Consider the following 20,369-nt stretch of genomic DNA (forward strand, 5'->3'; position numbering starts at 1 on the left):
GCCGGCTTAGATTCTTCATCTTTCACACACGGGCAGGGGGGAAGTGGCTGGCACGTCCTGGCCATTAACCTGGTCAGCAAAGTGTTCCCCCAACTGGTCCACGAGACCCGAGATGACCGAGTCACTGATGGCCTTGTCTCTAACGGCGCGGTCGCTCAAAGCGGCGGCCGTTAATCGGAGCTCCGAGCCAAGCTCTGCGAGCGCCTCCTCGCTCACGGGCTCGACTGACAACGCAAGCTTCTTCCGATATGCTCGCAACGTGCGGCAGGCCTGCTCGGTGGCCATGCTGAGGGATCCGAAGGGACCGCCTGCGCCGCCGCTTCGCAGGCTAGGCGAACTCTTCTTTCGAGAGTTGATGCTGAGGGCCGGCAACGACGGGCGCCTCGACACCCGCGATTTCGGGCTTTGGGGTGGACTATTGGAGGGGCTATTAGAGGACAGACGACGGCATGGGGTGTCGTTTTCGGCAATGGTACCAGACGGGCTGGACTGGTGAGTCCCTTTTGGAGTGACAGCACTGTTCAGGTTCAGACCATATCGCGACGTCCGCCGATTCAAAGTCCTGGGCGGTGAGCGGCGGCCAGTCGTCGGGGAGGGTCGCTGAAATTCAGCCAGTTCCGCCTTGGAAAGAACGCGTCGCAGCGGAGGACGGGCCGAAACGGAATCCGCACTCTTTACGGGCGACGGATCTCTACTCGTCGAACCAGGCGAGTATTCCTGCATGTCCATGCCCCAGCGCATCATGGTCCCGTCCGAGCCCACGCTGACGACGTTCTGATACCCGTCTTCATCATCGACGAGTGCAACGCCATTGATGGCTTCCGTGTGTCCCCACTCGCGGTCTATAAAGCTACCGGTTTGGGCGTCGTATAATCGGACGGATTTGTCTGTGTTCGATAACCCCAGCAAGATGCCGCCTTCCTTGCCAGGACAAGGGCTTGCAGTCAACGAATCGAGGATTGCGGCCTCCACGCCTCTTTCGTCGACGCAGCGAAAAGACGAGAGTTGCTTGCCTGTAGCGAGATCGTACTGACAGACGGATCGATCCAGCATGGACACGAAAGCCGTGTTGTCGCCTTCGCCCAAGACGAAGGAGGTCGGGGATGCCTTCAGGGCGATGTGTCGCGAATTGAGAGCCGCGATCGCGTTGGGGTCTTCTTCCTTGCGGACTACGTCGTAAATCTGCATCGATCTATCCAAGGAACAGGTGATAATTCTGCTGTCGGATGGCATATGTACCTTGACCACCTTGGCCGGCGAATCGAGCGTCTGAACATGTTCGATGGCGCCTCGGGATGATCGGTGGAACAGCTGGGTGGTTCGGTCCCTTCCGCATGAGGCCATTAAAAACTTCGAATCGTCTTCATAGACGCTGATGGACTGGCAATCCGCGGCATGGGCTTTGGTCTCCAGCAAGCACTGCTGGGTCTTGGCATCGATGACCTTGAGGACTCCGAGCTTGTCTCCCACCAGAAGAAGCTTCCCAGCCCTAGTGGCGCGGACGATGTTGAGCTGGTTTCCGGTGTCCATGTCGTTTTCAGGGACAACCTGTTCGAGGGGAACATGGAGGGACGACTTGATTCTCCCGTCCAGATCCCAGAAAACTACCCGCCCAGACCCCGACCATGTCAGGAAGGCAGCGTCCTGAACGTTGGGTTTGGGTAGAGCCTGAATACCCAGGATCTGATCTCCGTGACCGGGCAGCTGAATGTGAGAGTCGTCTTCCTCCGTCTCACCGGGGATATAACTTGAGCTCCAAATGTCTATCGAACGTTTTGCGTCGATAATGACTAAATTCTCGATCAAGAAGCCCATGGCGACGAGGCCAGTCCGCGCCTTGCTCCTTGTTAGTACACATTCCGGCAGACAGTCCAGGACCGCCCTCAGGCTAAGGGTGGCAAATTGGCCAGATTTGCCCCCGACGTAAACGGTGGCGTGGCGGATGGTAATGGAGGCGACGGGGAAGTCGAGATTGATGCAACGAAGCAGCCTCGCTTGTTTCCCATGATCGTCGACAATGCACACATCGCCCCCCTCAGAGCAAACGACGATGCGGGAGTCATCCACGGCGACGGCACAGGTGAAGGTTGCCGCTAGGAGGGGACCCAGGAGCACGTTGCGGCCCGGAAGGGCTTTTCTCTTCGAATAGTTCGAGTGCGAGGCGGTGGCGGGCTCAGACGCGAACTTTTGTTTGACGGGGGACACGGCCTGGGCGTCGTCGGCTTTCCAGACCTTGATATGGCGAACGCCGAAAGTGACCAGATTGTTCCCCATCCAGACCATGCCCTTTATGGTGGATGTACACCTGTTCTGTTGGTGGAGCTTGGCGGCTCCGGTCCGAGCATCTACTCTCCAGAGATAGAGAAAGCCATCGTTGGCAGTGCCAAGTGAGGCGAGCCACCTAGTGTCAGCGGACCAGGCTATAGCCTTGACGCCGAAGGCGTGCTCGCTGATGGAAACGAGCGGGGTATCGGAAGAGTTATCTTCGAGGCCAAATATGAGAACACGGGGAGCATAGCCTGTTTCACCGACAGCCAGGTATTTTCCATCCCGGCTCAAGGCCAGACAGGTTGCCGCCTTGATGCGCTCGCGGCTGGTCCAGGTTCTGGAGGTAGGGGACTCGGACCAGTCGACAGAGCCATAAAAGGATTCACGGGCGCCCAAGGCCACTCTGTTCCTACTATCGTTGGCTTTGGGTGTCGAGGTGGGGGTAGACGGCGCGTAAGCCGACGCAGAGTGAGAGTGCGTGGCGCCGTAAACGGGCTGAGCGGTAGGCCTCGCTCTGTAGAAGCGTTGCGAATAATGTTCCCCGTCCACGTCTACGACCACGACAGCACCGCCGGCAATATAGGCAAAGGAGGACTGTACAGCGTCAAAACCGGTAGGGGAGACGCAGGTGGTCCCTACCACCCTCTTGAGGGCGAGGCGAGATTCATGATGGGGACGCCCTCGCAGGGGAGATCGAGAGGGACGTTGAAGATAGGGAGAATTAGACGGGGTCAGCTTGAGACGGTTGGTAGGTGTGGCGTTCATCGTATTCGCATTTCCATTCGGGAGTTCGGGGGCGGCCTTGGGGGGAGGCGGATCAATGCTGCGGTGATGGTTGGGGGACGCTGTACGGGGTGGGAACGTCTGGCCTGCTGACGAAGGATCATTCAGTCAGAAGTTTCGGGGAGGGCAAATTGAAAAGCAATTGGAAAAGCCAGGAAGAAATCAAGGTAGTATCGTCTTCAAATGTATTGCCGTCGGTGGTATTGGCAGAATGTAGCGGAGGCGCAGGTGGAGGTATAGGGTATAGATACGACGGGATACTGCTAGGGGACCAGGTAGCCGACCGAGAGGATGATAACTAGTCGGTAGTTGTCGTCGGTAAGTCTGCGATTTCTATGTGGGAAAGCGAAGCAGCCAGAGCGAAGAAAGAACGAGTGAAACGGCCGTAGAAATCCTGGATTCAAGTGCGCAAAAAGACGAAAGGCTGGTAAATGGGCGAAACCTTAAAGTCGTTAGCAAAGGGTCGGTCCATGGCATTTCCATTCAGAAGCGCAATACGGAAAGAGACATACAGCGACATTAATGTATATAAGCGAAGATCGAGAAAGTTTGACCCTTGCGGCCTTGGATGAAACGAAGTTTTACAGAAAATTAGAAAAGAAAAATAAAAGAAAGACAGAGGTAAGAGCGGTACGGATTTGCACACCGCTTCTGGTAAGAGGGGGGGAAAACCGCGGCTGAAGAGAAGAATAAAAGTTCGAAGATCTGTGATGGGTGATGGGTGGAATTTTCGGGAGCTGTCGGTATGTCTGAGCTCTACCTGGGAAAAGAATTAGAAAGAAAAAGAGTGTGAAACGAGTAGTGTTATCCCTTCGAAATCGTTGAAAGGAGGGAGAGATGGAGAGATGGAGAGATGGAGAGATCTCACAGGAGTGTGTGGTGTTGGTGGTGTTTGGTTGGTGTTTCTCCCTCGGGAGAGGGGCCGGGGTCGCATGCAGCACGGATCTCTCCTTGGCCTGGGGTTGGCAGCTACCCCTGCTGCCACTTCCCTCCTCTGTTGTTACCCCTGGTGATAGCGGAAAGTACGGTTACCATAGGAGGACTAGCGGCGAACCGGAGTTCTCAGGCGGCAGGGGCAGCCCCAGGACAGCCTGGGTGGGGCTCGTCACCAAACTCTGATAGCCCATTGTCCAATACCGACAAGCGTTTTGGCCAATAGAAACGACCATCACCTCCTAAACCCACTGAAAATCTTGAAAATCATCCTGCGCGTGGGGGAACGCGGCTTGCACGTCTTGCTTCGTACGGAGTACTGTACAACGTACAACGTGCAAACTCTCCTACTGCAGGTGATTAGGCAAGCAATAGGCGCTGTGTCGATTCATCTGAATTACCCATGTACCACGATGTGATGATAAGAATGAGAATCGCCAAAAAGAGCTATACCAAAGTCTGAATAACCATTGGCATCTCAGTGAGGAATAAGGTAGTCAACATCTACGGAACAATGTACTTGTACTGGCTTGCCGACTTGACGCAAGCCTTGCCACAAAGGTATCCCCCTAAAATGAGGTCTGCCAGGGTCCAGGTCCAGGACGCCAATGCCCAAGCGTGGTGTGGTCTTACCCTCAAGACCTCTTCAATGTCGTGTTCCAGCGACGAGCATACCAAGTCATCACGATTGAGGACTGGTCTTTCCTCTTCGACGTAATCCATATCCTACATCCAATTACACCGTGAGACGCCGAGCTTCGCTTAATCTTACAAGCTGGATACCGAGAAGACGCACAATCTTGTGCAGCCCAGTCCACCGCACCATCCCCGTCCACTTACTGTACAGATAGATACAAATCGGGGCGACGGGACACGACACAGAGACACAGAGATCTGATGGAGTGATCTCGGTCCCTCACGCCCTTCTCCAGTGCCTTCCCATTCAAACCTCATCAACCTCGCCCAACCCGTAGATATCCATGCCATGTGACGCCCCCAGCTCCTCCAAAGACGCCAGATGCACGTCCCTCACAGAATCTTCCCACCCAGCTTCCTCTGCAGCGAGGCCCCAGCATCCGCCTCCTCCAGCTCCCGTCTCCGCTCGATGGCCGCCCGCCTGCGCTCATGATACGACGGCTCCCGCACGATCCCCTTCTTCCTCCACTTCCGCGGCGGCTTGACCCCCAGCTCAGCATACCGCGACCACACCGACATGCCGCGACGGAACCACCGCTCCCGCCTCTCCTCCTCCTCTTCCGTACTCGGCGTCCACTTGCTCCGCAGGATCCGCCGAATCGCCTCGGGCGACACCTCGAACTTCTCCGCCAGCTGCGCCGTCCCGTACTCGTCCGGGAACTGCTGGTGCAGCGCCCGGATCCCCGCGATTGCGTCGGGCGAGAGACGCTTTAGCGGCCGCCACCCTTCGGGGAACTTCTCCTTGAGCGCCTCCTTCTGGACACGCCAGGGCTCGAGCCTTTCCGTTTGCGGCCCGGCCGTGCTGTCGCCGGACTTGGACCGCGGCTTCGCCTCTGCGTCCTTCTCCTTGGCCGTCTTCTTTTTCTTCTTTTGTTTCTTTCCTCTTTCCTCTTGCGTCTTTACCTTCCCTGGCCCCGTTGATGATGGTTCCCAATCTCGGTCAGACCTGGCCTGCGCGTTCGTATCGCCCACGTCTAATGTCGTCTTTTCCGTTTTCTGTTTGCCCTTATTCGGATCCGCATTCGATATTTCGAGCTGCGGATTTCTTGGTGACAGGACCGTGCCCGATTCCGCGTCGGTAGTATGTTTTGCGGCGTCAGGCGTATGATCGCTCCCACTCGCCTCCTTTTCTAATGCCCTGATGACGGACGTCGAGAAAGTGTTCTTTCGTCCATGTGAGAGTGCTACCCGTGGCGAATAGGCCGGAATAAACCGCGAGGGGGATGCAGGGAGGTCGAAGTTGTGTATTTGTGCGAGGTTCCGGATGAAGAGCCTCAGAGAGGCCGTTCTACAGCAAATCATGGCCTCGTAAATAAATAAAAAATGGGCAGCGAACTGCGAGGTCTCTTTTTTTTGGATTCGCGATGGATGAGGGAAGGGGTGAAAAGAAAAGAAGAAAAAAAGCGATGGACAAGCTCCGCGACAGGATCCCTGTTCTGCATTCTCTAGAACGGGATCGGAGCAACGGGATGAAACTGGCCGACCACAAAATTAGTGGGGACCTGCCAAGGTACGTACTGTATGTATCCAAGTACCGTATTCGTACAACCAGTGGCCACTGTCACCCGCGGAGCAGATTGTGTGATATCTGTCTCTAATCAGCGAGACAAAGCTTTTAACTTTTAACCTGTAATTATTTTCAAATGACTCGTTTTCAACTTAATAGTGACGATATTGGCACCTTGTATGATTCAAGTGGGAGTTTGACCCGGTCTCCAAATCAGGATGAACATCTCCCAACACCGGGCTGCTACTCCACCGCTAAATGATAACCTGATATTTCCTTTCCCCGTCCCCGTGAACGCCATGCAATGATTTGAATCTGGGCCACACCTTGGTTGCTTTGCTGTTTGCTGGCAGGGCTAGTCGAATTTAGATAATAGATACAGAAACCCTAACCGCCGACGAATTGAGTTGTGTCTTTCGTTCCATCCAGTCATCGTCCATTCTCATGCATCGTGCATAAGCTCCACAGGTGGCCGTGCCGTGTGTGCCATGATGGGCTTGGGTTGGTCGATGGGGCTCGGTTCGTCCGTCATGTCCTCGAGACAAATAGCCGGGAGGTCTGGGCTGGTGCCGTGGGCGTCAGGGCGGTACAAGAGGGTAGAGCTCCTGCTTCGGGTCTGACCAGGAGCCGCCGGCCCAGTTGAGCGGCCCACTGGGCTGACGGGGGTCTCGGCACCGGCCTGGGAATGATGATGCAGTCTGGCCAGGGCCTCGGCGAGATCCTCCGCATGCACCAGCTTGTTCGGGGCGTCCTCGAGACGCATTTCCCAGTCGTGAGGCGGAGACGGCGGCGGCGAGATGAAGAAGAGCTTGCCGGCGTCCGGGAGGGCTAGGTGGCGGTCCTTCGCGTCGGTGTCCACGGCGGTGGGGGCACCGAAATAGACGCGAAGGGTGTTTCCGAGGATCGATTCGCCGTCCCAGATCTGCCGGACGACTATGGCGGAGGCCTCATCGTAGAAGGAAACGACGATGCGGCGGAAGGACTTGAGTGGTGACCAGGCGTGAATCGGAGCGGTTTGGGCGATGAGCTCACGGATAGTCTGTAGGTTGTCGGGGCGGAAGATGTCGAGGTCCTGAAGGTTTGTGAACAGCAGAGTATTCGAAGGGGGTGTCGGTTGTACTAGTGGTGGGATGTTGGAGAGGTCGAGGGAGAGACTCTGCTTGCTCGAGGACCGGCGAGAGAAGAGGGGGCGAGAGTCTGCGGGGCTGCTTGGCGTGCTCTCCATGTCGGCTGCGTGTGAACGATTCGATACGGTTCCCGAAACGGAAAGCGCTCGCAGGGGCAATGAAGGGAGTGGAAATCTCGGGCGAGGGGTTATAAAATTCGATGTCGGTCAGGACGGATTTGCCACCAACGGTCCAGGAATGAGATGCAACAAACGGCGCTTGTAGGAGGGGTGAGAAACTAGTCTGGGTCGGGAGGGGAGAGAGTCGTAGGTAATTGTGTGTCTTCGTATGAAGGCGAAAGGCCACGTCGGTCTGTGGGTTTGGTGGTTCAAGGCAGATGTTTTGGATTCGCAGAAGGAGAGGTGGTGTGAGGGAGAAAGAAGAAGGCGGCCAGAGGGGCGGTGGACATATATGTATGAAGTACCACGTAGAAGCAAAGCGACGGCGGCAAGTTGCGGGAGGGGCAGTGTTCAGTCCAATGGTGGATTCCATGTGCACGTCCCATTGCCGTGGGGGCTTAGCGCGTAGGGCAGTGTACGAAGTACCTTACATAACAGCATGGAGACACAGTTTTGTACCTTAAAATACAGTGTTGCTGTACCACGTGGCGGTGAATGGAAGGTAGCCCGTACAAATACCCAAGTGAATTGCCATGGGTACAACTTCGTCCCCCTGAGCTTTTAGCTTAAACCTTCTCCATCGACAACTACGGAGTGAATTGGTCGCCCAACATCGTCAGCTCGATACCTACTGCATTAAAGACACTAGAAATATTAGACTCAATCTACTGAGCGCCAGTGCGCGGGCCTGGTTGTTTTGGACGTGATTAATCTTGTGGCGGGAGTTCAGAGAGTGGCAGTGTCGACAAGCGGAAGTTTTTGGATCATGGAACCCTCGAGAAGTCTTTTTTTTTTTCTTTTTTTCTTTTGCGCCACTAGAACCGCTCCATGATGCTTCCGAGTCCTTCCTTCGTTTCTCTTTTGCATTCCTCCTTGGGCGGCCTTGTATATTTCTCTCTGGCATTTGTAAACGAGCGCCAATCCCCTTCAACGTTCCAGCCATGGCTTCGGGACGTATGGCAAGTCATAGCCAACGCAGAGTTCTACACATGTGCCTCGTACGAATCTCGATGCGTTATGCGTTGACCGCTAAGAAACTAGAGATAGAGACACCCGTGTTATGATCATGATCCAACTTGGACAGGAAAAAGAAAAAGAAAAGAGGGGGAACAGATCTCGATCTCGGTGTCTAGGGGGGGGGCTCATTCACGGTCAGGGGCCAGGGTAGTCTTAGTCCCGACATTGTGATCCCAACAGCTCCCTGGCAGAACAACTACGGAGTAGACAGGCGTCGGGTGCTGCGGATCAGAATACGTGACCTTCGGAGAGTTCATGCTCAGTTGACCCTAAGCAAATGCGATGGGTTTGTCAGAGGGGGATTGCGAACGAGGCTGTGCTCGATTCGCCGTGCGCCTTCGGTGCGATGCCAGCTGGGCTACGTGTTTCCCCTTCGTTTGGTTGAGAACTGAAGCTCCGCCTTCCGCGAAGCTTTTGGTTACGATGGCGCCTCTCCCCAGCCGCGAGGCTATGTCTCTTATTCAGCCTTGTTCGCTTCGCAGCCACATCGTCTTATATTTCCATCCATTTAGGCCCGAGTGTTTAGACTGTATGCCTCGGTGCATAACCGAGGCTTCAAGTAGGCTCTCCTTCTGGTTACCGTTCCTTTTTTTTTGGTGTGTTTTTTCGCCTACCTGAAATGGGTTGAGTTTCTTCAAGGTACCCTCCAGCTTTGACTTGTATAACCGATAGATATATATTCTACATGTATGACATGGATGACTGAATTTGCCGAGTGGCCTCGCAGGTCGGTGAGAGGTATTTTATACACCGGTGTTGATACATTGGTTGGTACATCGGGGGGAAAGTACATGTACAATGGGGATCATCGAGCGGAGATGTCACAGCCACTCGTCACAAGCGGCGACGTCCTATCAGATGTCATGTCGCAGCTCACCGAATCTCAACCCCAAGCCTGTCGACTAGCCTCCGGGTGACCTCGCTGTGGAGGTCATTCGTCTCCTCGTTCGTCAACGTCCGCTCCAGGCTCCGATAGTTGATCCGGTAACACACGCTGCGGCGGCCCGTCTTGGGATGCGTAAAGTCATCGACGAGGCGCACATCCTCGGCACGGTCGCCCGCGACGTCGCGTACAATCTCCATGACGTCGTTCTCGTGGAAGTCCTGCGTGTTCGTCCTGGGGTTACCGCCGGCGGCCGACACGGGGCGCAGCCAGAAGGACACGTCCTTCGGACAGGCCGGGTACTTGGAGAACGACACGAAGCGGCGCAGCGAGGACAGGTCATCCGAGACGCCCGTGAACTGGCTCGAGAAACGCTCGTCCCGGGACCAGAAGAGGCGGATGTCGGGAATCTGGAAGAGGAGCATGGCGATGCGGTCCAGGCCGATGCCGAAGGCCCAGCCCAGCTGGTTCGGTACCCCCGCGTTGGCGAAAAGCTCGTGCTTGACAACGCCGCAGCCCAGCACTTCGAGCCAGTCGCCCGCGTAGTAGACCTCGAGCTCCCAGGAAGGGCTAGTAAAGGGGAAGTAGGCCTCGACCCACCGCACCCGCAGCGGCTCGTCCTTGTAGTCCGGGTCGGCCTTTGCGGCGGCCGTCTTGGCCCTGGTGAAGATCTCAACGACCATGAGCTCCAGCGAGCGCTTGAGATGGGCACCGATGGCCTCGGCCTCGGCAGGGGTGTGCGCCTCCTGCAGTGGGTTCCGTTCGGGGTGGTACGGCGGGTTCGGGTCTTCCACTACAACGTCGTGCTTGGGCAGCTTGTTCACGTCTGCCCATATCGCGTTGGCAACGGCGCCGTCGGCGTACTTTGACCGATCCCACATGCGCGCCCCTTCCATCTGGTGGAACACGGGATAGTGACTCCGGTCAATGGCATCTCGCCTGTACACGTCGGCGCTGACCAGATAGCCCTCGCTGAGGTTGGCCTTGAAGGTCTGTGCCTGATGTGCGCTGGTGTGTGTCCTGAGGAGGGTGTCCTTATTGAAGTAATAAGTATCAGAGCGGGCTCGGCCTGGATGGTCGGGAGGAAAGCCTAGGGAATCGAAGTTCTGCTGTGTGGAGACGACAGGATCGAAGTTGTTGTGATAGCGGTAGGTGGGTTGTGGGAATTGGGACTCGATAATCTTTCGGGTGATGTAAACGGGGTGGTCTTTTTGTAGGTGCAACTTGCGCGACGTGGCAGCGAGGACGTTGGGGGGGACGTTGAACCAGGCGTCGTCGGTCGTATACTCTTTGCCGTTGACCTCGACAGTCTTTGGCTCGTTGTTTCTGGAGATAGCCGATGATGCTACGAATAGAGTTAGATAAATTTTCTCTCTCCCCCGCAAAAAGGGTCCAATCTTGCCTACCCGATGAGTAGCTACGCCAGCAGTGGATTTGAGGCCGTTGCAGTGGTGTCAACCGCGGCAGCACATGTGCTCTGGGTATCACAGCACCAGCACATGAGACTCTCCGAGCCAAGGTGCGCAGTTGTCTGCTCTGCATTCTGACTTGTGTCGAAAGGAGACCAGATACGCACACCCCCAATTGAGATAATGTTCAACGCAGCAAGGGCACGGGGTTATGTGGCAACCCTAGGGAAGGTTGTTGTCCGGACGAAGTACACGACAGGAGACACTTTCAGTCGTTGTCGCGAAAAGAGCTTCAATATCCAATGCACGCCGTTCCATATCAATTTGGGTGCATGGTCGACGGTACAGGGGTCCGTCGATCAATACGTACCACAGTTAGTTATAACTAGAGGATTTGTATGTGATATTTTGTATCAGTACCTATAGCCCTGTAATGCCGATAAACCGGGAAAGGGGTTATGACGCAGTGGAGATGACCCACCTATCAGATTCAGAGAATGGCAAAAAAAAAAAGAAAAAGAAACAAAGTTCCCGACCCGACCACATGCTTCTTATCCGTTTCAATTCTCGAGACGTCACACTGCTAAATAACGACACCGATCGCGTGCGACTCCCACGGGGCTTTTCTCTCACACCTTGCCTTTTCTGCTCCGAAGTCGGATCTCTTGATCAGACCGACCTGGCATGGACATCTTTATCGCGACGCAACTCGACCGCCTCCCTGTCCAATTCGCTGGTCGTCAATAATCGTGGCTGCGCATGGAGTCTGCCAAGATAGCCCCCATCATCCCCCAGAAGTCGGTCGAATTTGTCGCAGGTCAAAATGGCTGGCCAGGAAAGCAAAAAGGCCACGGCTGTGGCGGCCAAGAGCCCTGCTATTCACTATCCCTTCTGGTTCGGCGGCACCGCTAGCAGTATGGCCGCCTGTGTTACCCATCCCCTCGACCTATGTACGTTTTGTCCCTCTTCTGCCGGGCAGCAGCAAGCTAGCTACCCCTGTCGTATCCCCCCTCTGCGATGGATCAATGCGATTCTAACTCCGTATTGTGATAGTGAAGGTATGCAGTAGCCCTGTTGTGCCGGGCGAGCAGGCGAGAACCCTCTGTGCGCATCTCAAAAGGAGTGCCCCCCCAAAGGACATGCCACCCACTGCCTCCTCGCCAGGCGCCTCTATTATGCTTTCCTGGCTAACCAACTTTCTTCCCTTATAGGTCCGCCTCCAAGTCCGCCGACCCGATGCCCCGAAAAACATGAGCAAGACTTTCCTCCACATCATCCGAAGTGACGGCCCGCTTGCCCTCTACGCCGGCCTCTCCGCTTCCCTCCTCCGCCAACTGACCTACTCCACCGTCCGATTCGGCGTCTACGAAGAGCTCAAAGCTCGCGCGACCAAACGCCTCGCCGACAAGGGGAAAAGCAAGCAACAACCGTCCTTCCCTGTCCTCGTGGCCATCGCCTCCTTCTCGGGCTTCATCGGCGGCATAGCCGGCAACCCGGCCGACGTCCTCAACGTGCGCATGCAGCAGGACGCGGCCCTACCGCCGCACGAGCGCCGCGGCTACCGCCACGCCTTCGACGGCCTCGTCCGCATGGCCCGCGAGGAAGGCATCCGGAGCTGGTTCCGCGGCGCCCTGCCCAACAGCACCCGCGCCGTCGCCATGACCGCCTCCCAGCTCGCCTCGTACGACACCGTCAAGGGCCTGCTCCTCCGCAACACCCCCATGCGCGACAACCTCACCACCCACTTCACCGCCTCCGTTCTCGCCGGCGTCATGGCCGCCACCGTCACCAGCCCCGTCGACGTCATCAAGACGCGCATCATGACCGTCTCTTCCTCCGACGGTCTCCTCCCCACCCTTCGCACCATTTATGCCAATGAAGGCTGGCGATGGATGTTCAAGGGCTGGGTGCCCAGCTTCCTGAGGCTCGGACCGTGAGTAGAACGCAAAATTTATCAATCCCCTATTCTTTTGGAACTCTCCCAAACCCCTTCGAGTCCGTATGGGAGCGATGCACTGACTCGGGAATCGCTACAGGCAAACTGTTTGTACATTCGTCTTTTTAGAGATGCACCGCAAGGCATATAGAAAGATCCGCGGCATAGAGAATCCCGTTCCACAGGCGTTGTAACAGGAGCAGCATCAAGACGGTTCAAAGCCTGGTTGTAGGCCGCCTAGGCCTATCAATGCATAGATAGCATGGCCATGGATGTTATAGACGAGCCAGCATCGGTACGAGGCGTTAATGGGCATTTCACTTCTGTTCGGCCGGCCTTCTCTTTTTCTCTTCTTTTCTCTCCTTTTTTCTTTTTTTTTACTTCTCCCTTTGGCAGCTAGGGCACCAGAGATGCTCAGCTTGACGGGCCATGACATGGCAGCGAATACGAGGGTCAGGTCAGACCCAATGTGTACAATGTTCTATTCTCAACAGGATCATCAACGCCTAAAGCATAGAGGGCGTGCAGAGATATTATAGAACCAATAATGTCGATTATTTTTGTCTGTTTTATTACCCATCTTTTGTCAAATGCGTACCGGCAAGTCATCTTCACCTCTCGGTTTACTATACACAGAGATTCCTAAACCGCGCCTGGGCAGCCTCCCCCTCTTTTATTGCCGAATTAACGCCGCTATGCAATCGTGTGAAAGTCCCCCCAATAACCCGAAACGCCATTGTACACCCCCTTCAACTCCAACCATTTTGACCGGGGACTCCGTATGGAGTGGTGCTAGAATGGTAAGGGGTGGTGGTCGTGTTGCCACCCCAGGAACTCATGTTGCCGCCGCCGCCGTTGTAAGGAGTAGTATAACCCTGGTCATTCCAACCGGGCTCGTCGAGGCCCATAGTTGGGCTCCGCGGTCCGTCGTAATCCCCGTTCATTCCCTCCTCAGCCTCTCCGGTGAGCGAGTGCAGTAGCAGGGCAATCTTCTCTTGCATGACCTTGATTCCCTCCTGGATGATCTGGTCGGGGTCGAGATTTCCGGTGCTCTCGACGTCGAAGTAAAACTTGCTGGGTTTCGCGTTGTAGTCGAAAGGTTCGCCTTCTTGGGGAGGGTCCTCCTGGTCGGCATTTTTGCTTTTCGGCCTGAAGAAGAAGAAGAAAGAGAGAGGTAAGCAACCATTGCACTACAACAGATCACAAAGGATCACTGGGAGAGGGTTGGGCACGTAGAGCATTACCATTCCGCTGCAGCATCCGTCTCGTACCAGAGATCGAGATGATGCAGCTTGTTATGCGGATCATACTCGAATCCCACGGCAGCTGTCGGCATCCACTTGGCGTGTTCCTTAGCCACGCCCTTCTTGGCTATGCACGTAAGCTTGATCTCCTGGCCGCGACGCAGCTTGCAGATGAGGGTGCCGAGCTTGTCCGGGTCGGTGATGACGGGGTTTCCGATGGTGGCGTTCTGGCGGTAGCTATCGACGACGAGGTCGCTGGCGTAGATCTTCATGACCTCGTCCGACGTGCACTTGGCGGCTAATGTGATCTTGACACTGCAGTTGTCGCAGTACTGCTCGCAGTCGCAATCGCGTGAGTAGAGCAAGCTGCCGGCGTCCTTCGAATCGAGAGGGATGAGGCCCAGGCGGTGGGCGATGAATTCGTCGGCGAGGACGGAAGTGTTGGTTTCGATCTCCACGATGTCGATAGCAACTGTGGGGACCTCGCCTTGGATGACGCGCCTTATCGAGTTGGCGAAGGATAAGTCGCAGTTGGTGAGGCTGAATACGACCCGGTCGCGCTCGGTCTAAGAGGCGTGTTCAGCATCAGTATGCTGGTGATCTTGATGATGATGATGATGATGATGAACAGGACAAGGGAGAAACCAGTCACTGCAAGGCAAGTGCGCATACGTTAGAAATTTTGACAGACGGACCGGCGGAATCGCCGTCCAGCATCATTGCGTCATAATCCATGATTGCTCGCTCCTTGGGACACCTTCCGAGCTTCGTGTTCGACGCGGCTGTCTGAGTGATTGGCGCTTCGAAAGCCCGAAGTTGTCAAGGATGTCGCCGAGAATCGTGGGATTATGGGCAGGAGCACGCACTCGGAAAGAGCAGCATGGAGAGAGGGGGAATAATTCGAAGGTGATGAGCGGCTGCCTTCGTCGATTTAGTTTTCTGGAGGCAAAAGGGTGGAAGAGGCGCGAGGTTAAAGCTAAATGATAGAAGAACTAATAAGGATTCCTCGGGCGCATCACCAGAACGTTTCTGAACGTTAAGTACCCTAACATGTTCACTGGCACCTTACGAGGTACAAAGTACCTTATCGATAAGGTCGGAAGATTTTGGATTCTTCTTCCTCGTGATATCATTTTCCCGCTCCGTGTACGGACTCAGCTTGATTGGTACATGTAAGGTACCTAAGGTAGACGGCATCGGACCAAGCACGGGCCGGCACCGGCAATACAAAGTACGAAGTAGGTAATAATTACGAAGTACATATGGATATGGGTACAGAGATCCGCCCGCCCCCCGAAACGGTGCCCCGTTAAAATTTCAACTCTACCTCAAGTCTGCAAATTGACCCTGACCCTGATCTGGACTTCCCAACATCAAACTCCCCAATTCCACGCGACACACTCTGAGAGCTCGCCTTTTGCAACTTCTTCCTTCCTTTCACTCCTCAGTCTATCTTCATCCACGCATCCCTCCTCCCCCTTTTGCGACAATGCTGCAAAGAGCTCTTGTTAGTGGCACTCGTGCTGCCCGCTCGGCCGCCAAAGCACCTGCGTCCCAAGCACTCCTCCGTTCTCAGTTCCAGACCAGCCCGGCCTTCAGGATAAGAGCTGCTCGAGTGACCCCGACAGTAGCAGCAAGATGGTACAGCGCAGAGGGCGAGGCGAAGGATGTCAAAGAATCCGAGGCGGCGGAAAAGAAGGAAGGGAACGGCACTTCTGAGCTAGAGGCTCTTAAGAAGAAGTTGGAAGCCAAGGAGAAAGAGGCCCTTGACTGGAAGGTTTGTTTCACTATGATTTACTCATGAGTCCCCCGTTTGCTCTATAATATAAAAAAAAATCAATGTTGACTCCCTCCCCCCTCCACAGGACAAGTGCCTTCGCTCCGTCGCCGACTTCCGGAATCTCCAGGACAGGACAGCGCGCGAGATGAAGGGGGCTCGGGATTTCGCCATCCAAGCCTTTGCCAAGGACCTCGTCGACTCGGTCGACAACCTGGACCGCGCCCTGAGCATGGTGCCCGAGGACAAGACCAAGGCGGCGGAGGATGCCCACGAGACGGCCAAGGACCTGGCCCAACTGTACGAGGGTCTGAAGATGACCGAGGGCATTCTCCTCAACACTCTCAAGAAGCATGGCCTGGAGCGTGTCGACCCGACCGGCGACAAGTTCGACCCCAACGAGCACGAGGCCACCTTCATGACGCCGCAGCCCGACAAGGACGACGGCCACGTCTTCTTCGTCCAGCAGAAGGGCTTCAAGCTCAACGGACGCGTGCTGCGGGCCGCCAAGGTCGGCGTCGTCAAGAACAAATAATTCAGCCTTGACGCCAATCTTCTTCGAAATGGGCATTTGACGTGACGCGCAAGGGCATAGCGATGTCCATGTCACTCACCATCTAGTGCCCCAACTACCCAACTACAACAATTGAGCTCGCATATTACGAGCTGGCTCTGGCTGCGTCTCTCGCAACGTACGTCTCTCCAGAGAGACGCGGCTGTGTACGATTATATTCAACAAGTGTTCAACTATCTATCTTCCTTCTTTTTCAAGCGGGCGGAGTACTGACGAACTGCGGTACTCCGGCTGATATGTACAATGCTCCTCTCATGACGGTTGGCGGGGTGACAGTAAAATAATACACATACTGCAGTTTGTACGACGACATGTGGTATATAAATCCTGGGACAGGATAATACGGGATACGGGGGTCAACGAGAAGAAGAAAAAAGGCTATAGCTTCCTTCAATATCATACCCAGAAGGCGATGGCAATCATACCGCCTAGACACCGCCTAGACCAAACATTTATTCCATGACCCAGCTCGCGAAGAACAAGTGATGGTGAAAGGATTCAACATTGTGCTAGAGATGGTTATACAAATCTCAGGGTTTGTTCTGTCTGTCTTCGGCCTTCATCGCCCGGCCGTACTGACTTCCCGCCAAGAATACAGAGACAGGACCTTTCCAGACCCAGATTAAATGAAGAATCCAAACAATAACATGCTACGTCTGACACGATCCAATCCAGGCGCAGTACGTAAAGTCGAGCAACTCCGCTCATCCTATCCGTAGTAGGTATCACGTAGTTCCTGCAAGCTCAAGAAACTCCCGCCCAGCCTCCGCACGAACGGCATCAGCATCGGGAAGACCAGACCGCGCAATCTCAGCCCGGACATCGGCAGTAAGGACCTGCTCCTCGCACTCCAGCTGCGCCGCCTCGCCGAGGACAACGCAGAGCTGCTCCCTACGACGGTGGACCTCGTACGCGACCTCGCGGAGGTGTGCGCTGACCTGGCGTATGATGCGGCGGTTCCGGCGCTCGACGCGGCGCTGGTCCTCCTCCTCCACCACCTCTTCTTCCTCCTCCTCGCGCCTCTGCAGGACGTGGTCGACGCAGAGTTCCATGTCGCGCAGCTCGTCGCGCAGAGAATTGATGCGCTGCCGCGCTTCTTCGTTGCGCTGTGACTGCTGCGCCGCGGCGTCGCGCATCTGGCATGCCCATTGCCAGTGGGCTCCGAGCACCGCCGCTGCGTGTTCGGGCGCTATGCTGCCGTCTACTAGCGGTCGCGCTTGCGGGGAGAGCAGGGCTGCTTGCACTTCTGCTGCTGTGTAGGGCCGGTTCTCTGAGCTTCGCGTCGCGGCGGTGTGTGCTGAGGCTATGCGGGCCGGGGCCAGGTCGTTGGGCGTGGTGATTTTAGGGGCGATATGGCTGGTGGGCTGGAATTCACGCAGATGTTGGGCGCCAAGAGGGTCCATGACCTCGTGGACGTTGTCTTGCCAGTTACATATGGCAAAGTTTGTCGGATGACGTTGGGTTCCTGTTAGTCGATTAACCTCTGGACACGGGGAGTATTGGTACACCTAGGTACACTCGTCTAGATAGAAGGCTGGGAGCCAGAAGAAGATGTGTAAGAGGGGCTTTTTCTTTTTTTCAAAGTAGAACTCACCGGGAGGCGTGTAGATGATACTCGGGTCTTCAGTCACAGAGTAGATGGGAGAGAGCCAGCTACCGTCTTCCACGTCTTGCTGCAAGGTGCGTTTGTGGCCCATACGGTTGCGATGATATGTCGGCATGTCTGTCGGGGGAGGAGTCTCAGGTCGAAGTCGTTTCGTTTCAGGGGGCATCTCGACTCTGTGGTCCTTGGCCGGGTCTTCCCAGCGCTTGCAACCCTCGGCCAGGACGCGGAATGTGCAAGGTGATATACGACCAGAGGGAGGCGATCCTTCGTCATCCGAGATATCGTACTCCTCTTCTACTTTGCTGGTCAGTCCAATGCGCCCCTTTCGTCGCAGAAGTTGGAGTCTCCAGGGAGGAAAACAGTACTCACCGAAAGTCTTCGCTCTCTCCCAGCTATCCGCGGCGATGCCGTTGATCGACGACGCGAGGTGATGGGGATATTCAAACCCCTCGGGAGGGTTCAGGTGCTTGTATTTGGGTCGGGGGATCTCAACTCGCTGCTGACGGTTCTCATCAATGACCAAGGGTCTTTCCCAAAGGGCCACTTCAACCTCGGCGGTGAAACTATAGGCTCAGTCGGTCGTGGGTCAACCGAGTGCTTGGGGTAACTCATATCATCACTCTCTAATCCTTGCAGTTTGGAGACGCACCTTCTTAGTTGCTTGAATTTGAAGTCGTCGGCCTTCGAGTCCGTGGCCCGGGAGTTGTTGTGGTCGTAGTCGAGGTCGTGGTCATGGCCGTGACGCTCTATACCCTTAACCCCCATCCAGGTCTGGAGCGGGTTGCCCGTATCCATGCCCGAACCACGCATGGCAGCATATGCTATGAAGGCAGAAGCACCGAAGGTCCAATTCTGGGCATGATGCTGGCCAGCTGTGCAACCAGGAACCTTGGGAATCGCCGTCTCAGGGGCGTAGTCGACGAGAGCGCTTCCATAATCGGCCCAGTCACGGGTGTTCGGGGAATAGACAGCACCGCCAGTGGCCTCAGGCTGACCAGTACGGTCTCCGGCCTGTCTCCCTTGGTAATTGGTAGTGAAGTAAGGAGGAACATAATTAACCACCGCGTGAAATAGGTCGAAGTTAACTGGGCTGTCATCTTGACGAGACTCGGACGCCGGAGGGTCCGATAAACGGCCACTGCCATTGATAGGATACCAGCCGTCCTCTTCTCCATTGGCATCTAGCCACTGCTCTGTGGTGAACCGGTATAGCTCTTCCAGGGAGGCTGGACGGGTGGGTTGATTCGCATGAACAACCTCGTCTCCCTCTGGATCATCACGGCCATTGATAGGATACCAACCGTTCGATCCTTCGTTGGCATCCAGCCACCCCTCGGTAGTAAGTTTATATAATTCTTCCAGGGAGGCTGAACGGACTGGTTTTCGAGTATGGACAACCTCTTCTTCCCGTTGAAGACCCTCAAGAGCCTTGGCTTCATATTGCTCCTCGGGCTCCCAGCCCCCCGAGCTGGGAACGCTACGGACCATGTCTTGAAGCGGAGCAAGGTCCATCGGATCATACGAATCCCCATCGGAGGTATCATGGGCATTAGCATAGTGCCCCTCGTCGTTCCGTTGGACATAGCCAAAGAAACCAGACTGGTTAACTTGGCCGTCCTCGTGCTCCGAGATGGCCAAGCCAACCGTGTTCGCATCCTGTCGAGTCTCCGGACCAGCTCCGGCTCCATGCTAGGAAGCCGGCTGCGAGGGGAAACGGAAACTCGTAGGGGGAGGGTAGATGCCATCACCCAAAGCGAGGAAGCTTGAAGTTGACTTTCCACGAGCGTGGGTTTTCATTTGTTCTCTGCCAACAGACGCAAGCTCGCCGCCTTCGGCACCCACAGGGCTATGCTGAGCCTAAACAGTTCTGTTAGTCCACGGAGAGTTCTGAGACCCATCGTCTACGTTTACGATCATCTATTCCAAAACATACATCTACCTGTTGCGAGCGGTGGGAGTCTTTCGTGTCATGTTCAGCAGATTCCGGCGGAAATTGTTGGCCATTCTGACTCTCTTCGGCGATGGGACCCGAACCAAGGGCAGGGTACGGTTGGTCCGAGACTTCATGGTCAACATCATTCAGCTTCTTGTTGTTATCATCTTCATCTTCATCTGAGAGAACTTCCTCGATGGCGGATAGTTCGTGGCTTGGGTGCTGAGAAAGGTCATAGATGGGAGAGACGGCTAATAGGCAATGGTTAGACGATACGATGCTACTCCACGATAAACGCCGAGACCATGACGATGCAGATCAACTTACCATTCCCATCATGGTAGTGGCTTTCCATCTCCCTTCCGCCGGTCGTGCGGTGCTCCATGATCATACGACTAGACTATGACTCGGTGTCTCGGCGTGTAGTTGCAGCTACTCGTGTTGACTATTCCCTCCGAGATTGCCTTTGCGCTTCTAGATCCTAGTCATAAAGTTCTTCTGCTGTATGGGTTTGCTGC

General features: G+C 55.4%; 8 protein-coding genes across 8 annotated transcripts; 2 read left to right on the plus strand and 6 right to left on the minus strand.

Annotated features, from left to right (window-relative positions):
• Nucleotides 1–15: 15 nt before the first annotated feature.
• SODALDRAFT_269505 (WD repeat-containing protein) lies at nucleotides 16–3,033 on the minus strand (the record flags this gene model as incomplete). Its single annotated transcript, XM_028607664.1, has 1 exon — nucleotides 16–3,033. One exon carries the CDS (start codon nucleotides 3,031–3,033, stop codon nucleotides 16–18), a length of 3,018 nt encoding a protein of 1,005 aa, XP_028471074.1.
• Nucleotides 3,034–4,547: 1,514 nt separating this feature from the next.
• SODALDRAFT_327456 (hypothetical protein) lies at nucleotides 4,548–6,053 on the minus strand. The gene has a single exon (XM_028610435.1). It carries the CDS (start codon nucleotides 5,980–5,982, stop codon nucleotides 5,014–5,016), a length of 969 nt encoding a protein of 322 aa, XP_028471075.1. The 5' UTR covers nucleotides 5,983–6,053; the 3' UTR covers nucleotides 4,548–5,013.
• A 180-nt stretch (nucleotides 6,054–6,233) lies between these two features.
• Nucleotides 6,234–7,785, minus strand: SODALDRAFT_327457 (Calcipressin-domain-containing protein). The gene has a single exon (XM_028610436.1). It carries the CDS (start codon nucleotides 7,410–7,412, stop codon nucleotides 6,630–6,632), a length of 783 nt encoding a protein of 260 aa, XP_028471076.1. The 5' UTR covers nucleotides 7,413–7,785; the 3' UTR covers nucleotides 6,234–6,629.
• Nucleotides 7,786–9,002: 1,217 nt separating this feature from the next.
• On the minus strand, nucleotides 9,003–11,032 carry SODALDRAFT_289172 (phenylalanyl-tRNA synthetase). The gene is made up of 2 exons (XM_028608616.1): nucleotides 10,779–11,032; nucleotides 9,003–10,717 (listed from the first exon to the last, which is right to left on the minus strand). Exons 1-2 carry the CDS (start codon nucleotides 10,912–10,914, stop codon nucleotides 9,363–9,365), a joined length of 1,491 nt encoding a protein of 496 aa, XP_028471077.1. The 5' UTR covers nucleotides 10,915–11,032; the 3' UTR covers nucleotides 9,003–9,362.
• A 292-nt stretch (nucleotides 11,033–11,324) lies between these two features.
• On the plus strand, nucleotides 11,325–13,080 carry SODALDRAFT_327461 (mitochondrial carrier). The gene is made up of 4 exons (XM_028610437.1): nucleotides 11,325–11,731; nucleotides 11,829–11,833; nucleotides 11,993–12,714; nucleotides 12,818–13,080. The coding sequence occupies exons 1-4, from the start codon at nucleotides 11,605–11,607 to the stop codon at nucleotides 12,909–12,911; spliced, it is 948 nt and encodes a 315-aa protein (XP_028471078.1). The 5' UTR covers nucleotides 11,325–11,604; the 3' UTR covers nucleotides 12,912–13,080.
• Nucleotides 13,081–13,100: 20 nt separating this feature from the next.
• SODALDRAFT_342356 (DNA-directed RNA polymerase II subunit RPB3) lies at nucleotides 13,101–14,967 on the minus strand. The gene is made up of 3 exons (XM_028613084.1): nucleotides 14,634–14,967; nucleotides 13,962–14,527; nucleotides 13,101–13,866 (listed from the first exon to the last, which is right to left on the minus strand). Exons 1-3 carry the CDS (start codon nucleotides 14,694–14,696, stop codon nucleotides 13,467–13,469), a joined length of 1,029 nt encoding a protein of 342 aa, XP_028471079.1. The 5' UTR covers nucleotides 14,697–14,967; the 3' UTR covers nucleotides 13,101–13,466.
• A 483-nt stretch (nucleotides 14,968–15,450) lies between these two features.
• Nucleotides 15,451–16,273, plus strand: SODALDRAFT_266743 (GrpE-domain-containing protein; the record flags this gene model as incomplete). The annotated part of the gene is made up of 2 exons (XM_028607505.1): nucleotides 15,451–15,738; nucleotides 15,827–16,273. 2 exons carry the CDS (start codon nucleotides 15,451–15,453, stop codon nucleotides 16,271–16,273), a joined length of 735 nt encoding a protein of 244 aa, XP_028471080.1.
• Nucleotides 16,274–17,037: 764 nt separating this feature from the next.
• Nucleotides 17,038–20,190, minus strand: SODALDRAFT_392700 (hypothetical protein; the record flags this gene model as incomplete). The annotated part of the gene is made up of 7 exons (XM_028615259.1): nucleotides 17,038–17,777; nucleotides 17,907–18,212; nucleotides 18,288–18,481; nucleotides 18,568–19,574; nucleotides 19,761–19,775; nucleotides 19,852–20,073; nucleotides 20,179–20,190. The coding sequence occupies 7 exons, from the start codon at nucleotides 20,188–20,190 to the stop codon at nucleotides 17,038–17,040; spliced, it is 2,496 nt and encodes an 831-aa protein (XP_028471081.1).
• Between the last annotated feature and the right edge of the window lie 179 nt (nucleotides 20,191–20,369).

This window comes from Sodiomyces alkalinus (assembly GCF_003711515.1).
Source record: "Sodiomyces alkalinus F11 unplaced genomic scaffold SODALscaffold_1, whole genome shotgun sequence".
NCBI lineage: Eukaryota > Fungi > Ascomycota > Sordariomycetes > Glomerellales > Plectosphaerellaceae > Sodiomyces > Sodiomyces alkalinus.